Genomic DNA, 10790 nt, shown 5'->3' with positions numbered 1-10790 from the left:
TCAGTGCTGTGCTTTAACCTCCTATGCCACCAGGGAGGGCCAAGGTGAAGATTTTTAAACTACGTACCTGGTGCCAAACAAGAGATCCATGAAATAAATTATGATGTAGCTATAGAATGAGATGTTAGACATTAACATATTTTCAAAGCGTATCTTGTTGCATTACAAATACAGATCTAAAACTACGTTTGTAGATAAGACTGTCTATAAAATATTGACATTTTAATATAGGAAGCTGCAGAGCCAGGAAACTGGCAATAAATTCACCCAAAAGAGCAGTTCTCTCCTAAAAGTATAGGTGATTCTCATTTTCTCCTTATGTTTGTAACTTTTATGGAAAGTGTTTCCATTACTCATGATAAGAAAAATAAATAGTAAAATCTTCCTGTACTGTTTATACAGACTCATTTCAGTCTCTCAAAACCTCACCCCTCACCAAATTCCACTTTCTTCTGGAACATCAGGTTATAAATAACTTCACTTGAATGTTTTACTTTCCACTAACCAAGAGAAAAAGTAGTGAGATACTGGTCTTCTCCCGAGGACCAAATGCTGTTTTGTCCTATCAGACCACACTCGCCTCCAAGTTCCTCCCATGACCATTTCCTGGGGGACATGCCCAGGGTAGGCGAATGAGCCGGAGAGCTTCTGGGCCAGAAACTGCTTTCTTAGCACCAAGCACGAGCCTCCCCAGTGAGCTGAGCATCCAGTGTCTAAGTCCTAGGACGCGAAATGACTTCTCCCGGGCTCCAGTCTCTTGTAGGGTGGGACAGCGGGAGGCTGAGAGGTTTCTTTTCAGTGCTTCTCCTCCCTCCTGCCTTTGTCTTCGGCACCGAGGGAGCACAGTGTGCAGAGCGTGCAGGTCATATGTTGCTCGCATAGACGAGATGGCAGCCGAGGCTCTCTGTAGGTTTTCTCAACACAGACGGCATCAGCAGACGTGGTGAAAAACCATTAGAACAGGCTGAGCCGAGCACACAGCCCCTCGGTCCAGTGTGCCTGACAGTCATCTCTTGTCACCCAGTGGAAAGCGCTGTCTGCGGCTGGTGGCCCCGTGGCATTTCCCCCTGACATCTAGAGACTGTCTACACTGATCCTCCCACCCCCAAGAGTAATCGACCCTCCCTGACATTTTCCCCTAAAGCTGCAGTGGTCTTGAGCCCTGTGTCCTCTTGTCTCTGTGGGCTCAGGGAGTCTTGCTTCGAAGGATTTAGCGTTTTCTGTGACGTGCGGAGCTGCTCTGGGCCGGGCTTTAGTCTCCCTCAAAAAGCCTGCGAGGTTTTCCCTTGTCCGAGAGTCCCTCCAAATGGATGCTTGATGTACTGCAGCTGGCTTCTCTCGGCTCTCGCTCTTCAGTTTTCAGCCCAACAGGACTCTGCTGGGCACTGCTGTTTCGACTTGCCCTGTGCTAGCCCTGGGGTGAGATGGGAGAGAGTCCCGGGCCCCTGCTGTGACCCTGCTTGCAAGGCCCCATCGAGAGGACCCTGTGGACAGGACTGGCTGTACCTGGAGGCCCAGGCAGGGCCAGGAGCACAAGGCGGGATGTGGCCCGGGGATGGGGCAGCTTGACTCTGGAAGTGCAGACAAGGGGAGCAGAGATTCGTGTACTTAGCAAACAGGAACTGAGCACACACTAGGTGCTGGCTGGGCAGTAGGGCTCAGGATGACCAGTGGCATAAAGACGGACCTCGTGGGCCTGGAACAGGTCCTCTGGAACAGGAGGACTTCATGGGGTAGGAAGGGCGCAATGAAATATTTAACATACTTAAAATGATCCGGTCACGGGCCCTCCCTGGTGGCGCAGCGGGTTAAAGCACAGCACTGAGAGGCTAAAGCCGCTTCCGCATGAGTTCGATTCCCGCCTGCCCCGGAGGTGACCACATGGCGTGGCAGACCTCTCCTGACCTGCCCGCTGCTCCCCTCAGCTGTGTACCTCCTCAATCTGCCTGTTCTGCTCCCCGCTCTGTCTCTGGTGAATCCTCTCACCCTCCGCATCTCTGGCCTGTGCCCCAGTTCTGTATGAATAAATAAATAAATCTTAAAAAAAAAAAAAATGATCCGGTCACAGCCAATGCCAGCTGCCAAGCCATGCCACCCTGCGCTCGGCAAATATGGGCGCCAGTACAGAGTGTCTCTGACATTTAGATAGAAACATTAAATGATAGAGAACACAGACTGTTGGCCTCTTTTCTGTATTTGGAGCTTCAAAAATACCGTGGGACTCAAGCTACGGCAGAGACTCTCTCGGTTCGGATTTGTTTGTGAGAGAAAGTGATTTTTGTCTCCTGGCTAAATAACCCTGTGGAGTCAGTCGAACGAGTGTGGACACAGAACTCTCATCTGACCCATGGGTTCCTCCATGTTGACCAAGCAACTAGTGGATGCCCGTGAGTGGGATCCATGTTCATGCTAGTGGCGAGGTCAGCTGTCCAGGAGCAGTTCCCAGCCAGTTCCCACGCCCCATCGCCAGCCCCCCCACCCCAGACCCAGCCAGCTTCCCACAGCTGACAAAGAAGAGCCCACTGAGGCGTCGGCTGCCCCTCCGCTTACCTGCAGGTGCTGAAAAAGCATGGAGAAAGGAGGACGCTGCCTCATTCCTTGGAGAACCAGGTGCCCAAGACACGCAACAAAGGTCCTCCATGCAGGGCTCACGGGCACTCATGGATACGCACGCCACTGTTGTGTCCATGGGGGTTACGGCCTAAGGAGGATGAGGCCTCTCTGCCCCACGTGTGTTTTCAGGTGTACCTGTCACCTGGCATAAAGCCTGCATGCATCAGGAGCGCGTTGGGAGCTGCACCGCTCTGTGCCCGCCCCACCTGGCGCCTACTCAGGGCCCTTCTGCAGCGAACTTCTGTGCCAGCCTGATGCCATGGACCCCTCTGGTGCCGATGAGCCTGCCTCCACCTGTGACACACCACACCTTGCCAGGCTCTGTCTGCGGCTCAGATCCCTTAATCCCAGAGCTTTGCCTCTCGCTAGACAGCTTGGCCAACCCCCGAAACATGCACCATGAAGTTCGTTCGGTAAATCCTGTTCCGGAAACAATCTGTCGCTCCACCAGTTTCCCCATCAACATGTGCCGAGGACGTCTGGCTTCCGGCTCCCGGTGCAGAGCTGACTTGGAGCAATGTGGAAGAACTGGCAGCTTCTTAGGTACAGTCTCTCCTTTCGGCATCATCAGGAGACCTAAAGTAAGGACCAAAACAAACCTTGAGAACAGTGCGTTCCTCCCCACGCACTTCCAGGAGAGAGTCATCCGGAGGAGCTGAACACCTGTTGGGAGAGGACTTCTAGGCGGGACAAGCCCCCAACTCTGAAAGCACAGTTAGGGTAACCAGGAAGCAGAGGGGCCTCTCCTAGCCCCACACTCTCCCCACCCACCCAAGGCACCCACTTTTGCTGCCCAGTGTGTCGGGGTTCATGTTCCTTTGAGGTCTGCTTTTCTGAAGTAGCTGTTGCACGATGAAAGCGGGGTGCACTCCATGCCTTACTGCTCATTTGTCCCGGATGTACTGAGGTATGGAGCGTGCTGGGTATGCCTGGACACGCTGCGGCTGGCAGTCAGCAACAGGCAAGGCCAGAGCACGGTTCCAGGAAGGAGGCTGAAAAGCAGGTTTGTCCGGGAATGAGCATGACTGCATCGTGGCCAAGGAGAAGCAGCAAAGCTCAGTACTGGGGGGGGGGGGGGGGGGGCAGGGTTGGCTGACCAGAGACAGCCACAGAGGACAACCCAGGGTTCTGGTTCCTCTCAGAAGATACACCCTGTCTCCCTATAGCTCAGGACTCTTCCAGGCTTTCGGACAAGGTCAGAGTTCAAGAGGCTCAGATCAAAGCAAAGGAAGCACAGAAGTTGACAGTCTTAACCAGGAAGTAGGGGTTCCTCCCCTGACAATTCTCCCTAGATGATTCGGGGGCGCTGTCCAGTTGGCCACTGTGAACAAGCAGGTGCTCACTGTCTCTCAGGGCACCCCACTGTGCCTCTCCTGGTCAGGGTGAGGAGCTTAAAACAAGCTTGCCACAAAGTACTCTTTCTAGACATGCTGCCCCTCCCCAACCCTCCCCATCACCACCGTCACCGTGACGGTCATTGGCTTCCTGAGTACCGTGCATGGGGGCCTGGCTCGAACCTCAGTGCTCCATGGTGCAAACCAGCCATCGCAGAGGAGAAGCGAGAGACCACCTCCACACAGCCACCTCTGCCTCCTCACTGAAGGCAAACCTGTCCAACGAAGATAGCCCAGCACGTGGCTCTGGCATTAAATTTCTACTTAGATGGGATCCTGTTTTCATCAGAACTCAATTGCAACAACATGGGTAGAACTGGAGAAGATAATGCTGGGCGATACAAGTCAGAAGGAGAAAGGCAAAGAATCAGAACAGAGGGCTGGATGAAACCAAAGCAGGGACAAATCCCTGACACCTGACTGCAAGGTCAAGGGGACCAACAGAGAGGAAGGAGACGCAGCGGGCCGTGGTGGAGGGTCATGGGGGCTTTGATGCTGAGGGTGGAGTGAAAACACATCTGCGGAGATTGAACCCGGAACCCCCAAAGCCAATACAATGGTGCAAACCAGCTTTAACACAATAAGCATAATTGAAGGGAGGGAACAAAAGAATTCAGGGGCCTGGTGCCCTTTGGAAGACAGTGTCCTGGTGTTTATAACTATCTGCATGAATTCTCTGGGCTTGCTGGCTCTGAGGCAGCCTGTGAGATGACACCAGGTCTCATCCACAGTCCCCAAAGCCCTGCTATTCTCTGCATCTGCCCACCCCCCAGGTTCGTGCATTCACTTTTCACTGGCTGCTGTTAACTTCAAACAAAGAGTCTGTTGTTTGTTTGTTTGTTTCCTGTATAGTCAGAAATCATCTCTCTGCGTTTGCACAGTCTGGGGTAGGCTTGTAGAATGTTGTTTACTCTTGCTTTTGCTGGGGTGCAAGGAGAGAGGTGGGAGGGGTTGTTGGGTCAGCACACACAGAACTTTTGCAGCAAGCCCCTGTTCTGAACCTTTGTAGCTGAACAAGGGCACTCTTAGAGGACACAACAGAGAAAACACTGAGAATTGTTTGCTAAAGCACAACAGCTCATTTGAAGGGCCACGTTCTCCTTAAATTTGGGGGCACTAGACTTTTTCTTGTGTCGCCCAAAGATCCCTGTGCAGAGAGCAACTGTGATGGGCGGTGTTGCTGTGGGTCTGGGAAGGCAGGTCCAGTCTGTGGGCGAAGAAGAGGCTGCAGCTGTGTCCTCAACAAGCTCTTAGTTTGTGTCCCAGCTGGTTCCTCAAGTCCTGCCTGTGCCCTGGACCCAGCCAGAGTGCCCTCAGGCAACCTCAGGGGTTAAACTCCACAGGGGGCAGGAGGCAGGATCAGGGGGACACCAGCTGGCCTCCACTGTTTTTTGGGTGCTGAAGCCCATAGTGTTGTTTTATTTCACTTCATTATTTATGCTGCATATATGTCTGCATCAGGAAACAATCTGGACAATTTGCCAAATGGATCCAGGATTGCATTTAAAAAAAATTTTTTTTTTTTTAATACTCAGCTCTTGTGTGATTTTGTAACAACTGAGAGCTGCCTGTTGAGCACTAGACTAGCCCTGAGATCTGGGCACTCCAGTCCTTGATGAGCAGTCCCTTTAATATTCTTGGTGTCTTTACCCTGGGGAAAGAGCCCCTGCCTCCTGGAGTGGATAAGAGGACAAGGTGGTGATGGAAGTGGCGTGATGGTCATGGTGATGATTGTGGTGGTGGCGGGGTGGTGGTGGTACTGATGATGGTCATAGTGATGGTGATGGTGGTGGTGGTGGTGATAGTGATGGTGATGGGGATAGTGATGACGATGATGGTGGTGGTAAGAACCATGATGATAAACATAGCAAACACTTAATATGACCATTAGTAGTAAATACTATGGACCGCTTTGTCCACTTCCTCATTTCTATATATATATTGACTCCTTTAATCTCCACAACAACACTATGAGGTAGACACTGTTACTGTTCCTGTTTTACAGAGGAACAAAATCCTACAGCTGTAAGTGACAGAGCAAGGATTCAACACCAGCTGCTCACACAAAGTCATGGCACAGACTGAGAGAACGCAGGCGCCATCTGCAGCCCTGTCCAGGCAGAGGGAACCTGCACAGCGTCAGACACTTGAGACAGCCACTGGCTACAAGTGTTTGTGGGTGCAGCTTGCGCCTCCCTAGAGAAGCATCACAGGGCCCTTTCCTGCCTGTCTGCCTGCCTTCGACGCCCACCAGTACCCTTCTCGAGCATGCCCTTGACAGACCCCCCATCTCCACAACCAAGTGTTGACTGTTTCCACGACCCTGGGCACCTCTGATGTCAGTGTCCATCTGGTCCATCCGGCTGAGGCTACCCAGTCCTCCAAGCCTGGGATGGGACAGCTCATGGACCTCAACACTTACTCAAAACTCATGTCCTGGGCTCACCTGTCCACCTGTAGCAGGTATCTGCATGGCACCGTGGAGGCATTTCTCAATGTTCGTATCTTATGTGACTGGATTTTGTCCAGAAAGCATAGCTTACACTGTCAGGAAATTACAGAACTTACGACTCCAACGTGGTTCTTCTCAACCCTGGGCTTGAAGGCTGATCCACTTGAAAACAGGCATCTTGGTGCTAAAAGATGGAAGTATAGTTAGGATTTGATGTTTCTATTCAAGTTTGGGAATTTAGAACAGACTTGATTCTGAAGCGGCTGGTGCCGAGGCAATGTCCGGAGCAGATGTGTTCTTCTCACAGAGGCTGCTGAACGGCTGATGAGATGGGCGGGGGGAGTGTCCCCTCTGAGCATATCTGGGCCCCCCAGAGAACACAGCTGGTGCTGCTGCAGGGGCGAGAGAGCTCTGTCACTCTTCCACTGTTTTAGAAACCATCAACCTTTCAGAACTTCAGATGGCATCATAGGCCTTTGCCCAAGAGTCTTATTCCCAGTGTTTTCCTTAGCAAAGTTAGCATGACTTGTTTTCCCTAACAAATCTTAATTCTGTGGCTCAAAAGAGTTGGGTTCTTGTAGATTATGAGAAGCAAAAAACAAAGTTTGGGAACTGTACGCCTGTTCTCAGACGTACTGGCACCCCGAGATTGCGGAGTCTCTGTCCCCCTCAATCCCTTGGTATTGCTGTTCCCCTGGACCGTGGCACAGTGGGCCCCCGGCAGGCTGTGACTTCGGCTTGCACTTGACAAGGTTGCTGAAGGTACCAGCTGAACTTCAAAACCATTAAATGACATGGTGAGGAAGTGGTTTCATTTCCTTTCTGTTGTAGTTGTAAAACTGAGAAAGCCTCTCTGGGCCTGGCGTGTCCTTAACACGCTGACACTTGTTAATTTTCCCCTTTGAACCTAAGAGCAGTTGCAGGCAACTGCATCGGCCGAAGCAGGAGCTACCAGGTTGTCCTATGTCAGCTTCACAGCCATATCCTGCTTTTGGTAGACAGTCTTGGCTTTCATTTGCCATCGTCCCCTTTGTAACTTGGTGTGTGTTTATGTGAATACTTAGTCTAAGTACTCAAGTGATGCAGGTCCAGGGGTCACGCCTGGAAAATGTTCGTCAGGTGCATGGCACCTGGGAAGCTTATGGGCGTTAACATCTCCTGCGCCTTTACACACACCCGTTGGTCAGACTCTGCCCGTGCAACCTGAGCACCAGCCTTTGACTGAAATATCCCAGGAGTTTCCACTGCATAGCTGAGTTGGAGAAGCCCTGCAATGGCATCCTTGGGGTCCAGCCAAGGACCTGTCGTCACCCACCTGAGACCCACACCTGGATTGCGTTTCCCTTCTCTCTCTACCTCTCTCCTCATCCACTCCCCGAGCCCCTGCTCCCCATCTGCCCTGTGCCGACTCCTGCTTGTGAGACCCTCCAGCACTGCTTCTGAGTTCTAAGACGTTGCTGGCACCACACGCAGTTGCAGGCGGCTAGACATTTCCACAGCGTACATTTCTTCGCAGCATTCCGTTGGCAGTTCATAAGCTGTTAGTCCAGTTTCTGAACATCCTCCAGTAACGTGTTAGCGGCAATTATAGCGGTCATTATTGGCTGTGCCTGCCTTTGTTTTAAAAACCTCCTGTGTGTGGACCCATCTGATCCCCCACAACCCTAAGAGAGAGTTACAGTTTTACAGATGAAGAAACCAAGACACAGGGAGGTTAAATATCTCACCTGGGGTCATACTATCACAGATTGGCAGGGCCAGATTTCAAATGCAGGCAGCCTGGCCCGGAACCCACTTTCAAAGCAGACGGGTGCCTTCTCCCAGTCCTGACCCAGGTGTTCCCGGCCCGCCACGGCCGCGCCAGGCCGGCTGTTTGCTGCTGCCATCAGAAATTGAAATCTGGCCCCTCTGCCTGCTTCAGTGACCTCTGGAATTGATCATTCTTTTTATTTTCAACTTAAATGATGGCATTACGGCTTGAAGCCCACAGTTTAAATCCCATCAAGATTGAACTCATCACCGTTCCCAAGAGGTCAGCCTGAGACGATTGTGTGTGCAGGCTGCCAGGACTGGAAATCGAGGCTGGAGGAGCCAGTGCCCAGGCTCGTCAGCAGCCTCGATGCTGCTTCATTAGCATGCCTGGAATGTGGCCTCGGTGTTAGACATTCCGGGTTTTTGTTTTTGTTTTTTTTCTGCCTTTTCAAAAGTATCTGATTCCTGATGGCAGGCACATGGATGACTTGGTGATTGGAAACCCATGGGGATTATAATTGAGATGAAAAAAAAGTACAAAATGATGTAAAAATAAACTATTATATAAAAAAGAAAGAAACACTGTAAAATGAGGGATTGCTTGATGTGAAGAAAAAAAAAGGTATCTGACTCCCATCCCAGTGCTTAATTGGAGAGAGACCTTAGGCCCTTCCCCATTCCTTGTGGTTGAGCATTTTTTTTTTTTTAAGGATTTTTTTTTTTATTTGTGCATACAGAACTGGGGTACAGGCCAGAGGCTCAGGGGCGGCGAGAGGCTTCACCAGAGACAGAGCAGGGAACAGAACAGGCAGATCAACGAAGTACACTGCTGAGGGGAGCAGCGGGCGGGTCAGGAGAGGTCTGCCACGCCATGTGGTCACCTCCGGGGCAGGCGGGAATCGAACTCATGCGGAAGCGGCTTTTGATTCTCAGTGCTGTGCTTTAACCCGCTGCACCACCAGGGAGGGCCACGGTTGAGCATTTTTATGCTCAAGTTTTTCATTTGATGGAACTGTCGCGGCATTCAGAACCTGCAGGAGCTTGCCAAGGTTCTCAGGTGGCCGGGCCCTGGAGACCTCCTACCTCACTGAAGAGTCTGAAATTGCGGGGGTACAGGGGGTGAGTCCCCAAAACTGCCGGGCCCATATAGAGCTCTCATATCATGTTAGTTTGTTGTTTTTTTCCCCCCTGCTTTTTGCAAGCTGCGAATAGTAGAATGCACTTTCCAGACATCACTCCATTTACTCTCCCAGTGGCGCATTCCACTGAAGTAAATCCCGCTCATTTTCCTAAATGAAGAGACAGGCCCACGGACCCAGGGTCGGGGCTTGGGCTCCATGGTAGAGGAGGCAGGGTCTGAAAGCAGGTGGCCGAGCTGTCTGGTGGGTTGCTAGGCTGCGTGTTCAGGTCGTCCACTCCCAGCTGCAGGCGGTAGAAGAATCCTTGGGAAGCAGAAATGGAGCACGGGACCGGGAGTGTGGCCCCCTGCGGCGGGTGGACTGACCAGCACCCCGCTCGGACCACTGCGGTGGTTCCGTCTGTCACCGTCTGCCTGCAGCTTCCAGGCGGGGTCTGTAGGCGTTGACCTGCATGCCGCAGAATTCTGACTGTGGGTCCTCATCCATGCGCTTAAGATTCACACACACAGAGCTGGAAAAGGGCCACAGACCCAGGAACCCCACGAAATGCAGGTTCTACTTGAGCAGTTCTGAGCTGGGACCCCGGTTTCTGCATTTCTAACAGGCATCTGGGTGTCCCGGCAACACTGAGACTCAAGCGTGGACTGCCAGGGGCCCCCACAGTGTGGGTTATCTCTGCAAGGGAGGCCATGCAGAGATATCGCCCTTCTCAAGCTGAGGGTCAGAGGCTCTGGGTCCTCACCGCCTTTACCCTTAAACGCCGTCTTAAGGTTTCTCTCCTCCAGCTTGGTATTGAAGAGGACCCTGGGCGTTACTGGTCAGTTTTCTTGTAACGTATGTTCTCTCTTCCTTCTCTCTTCACAGTCCGAGATGCAAAAAATCTAATCCCTATGGATCCAAATGGGCTTTCAGATCCGTATGTGAAGCTGAAACTTATTCCTGATCCCAAGAATGAAAGTAAACAGAAAACCAAAACCATCCGCTCCACACTCAACCCCCAGTGGAATGAGTCTTTTACATTGTAAGTGTGACTCTTCCTCCTCTTCTTGACCAGACCCTTTCCCTGCACACACAGGACCACCCCCCACATTGTTAGCGACATCGGGCTGGGCTAGAAACCCTGAAGCAACTGCCTCTTTTGTGACCACCCCAGATTGCTGCTCGGGAGGTGATGTTTTACCACCTGTGAGATGGACATGACTGTCCATCCTAGCTGACCAACACTACATTATACCAGCCCCGGTGAATATCAAAACCTACTCTGAACAAAAATGATGCTAAGATGATATAAAAATGTATACAATCTGTCCCACCTTTTGGTGGGGGCTTTCAAAGGTTCAAGAAAGGAATGACATAAAAATTGTAAAAATTTAAATAATTTTTTAAAAGATTTATTTATGCGTACAGAACTGGGGTACAGGCGAGAGGTGTGATGAGTAA

The 10790-nt window shown here is 51.5% G+C and overlaps 1 protein-coding gene across 1 annotated transcript in view; it reads left to right on the top strand.

Annotated features, from left to right (window-relative positions):
• PRKCA (protein kinase C, alpha) overlaps positions 1-10790 on the top strand; it is a 329134-nt gene that overhangs the window by 248899 nt on the left and 69445 nt on the right. Inside the window, exon 6 of the mRNA XM_004693454.2 lies at positions 10215-10371. Coding sequence (XP_004693511.1) covers positions 10215-10371 — 157 coding nt within the window. The remainder of the gene's footprint in view (positions 1-10214; positions 10372-10790) is intronic.

The sequence above is a fragment of the Condylura cristata genome, unplaced genomic scaffold (assembly GCF_000260355.1).
Source record: "Condylura cristata isolate star-nosed mole 26May11 unplaced genomic scaffold, ConCri1.0 scaffold00038, whole genome shotgun sequence".
Lineage (NCBI taxonomy): Eukaryota > Metazoa > Chordata > Mammalia > Eulipotyphla > Talpidae > Condylura > Condylura cristata.
This window is presented reverse-complemented; position numbering and strand designations above follow the sequence as displayed.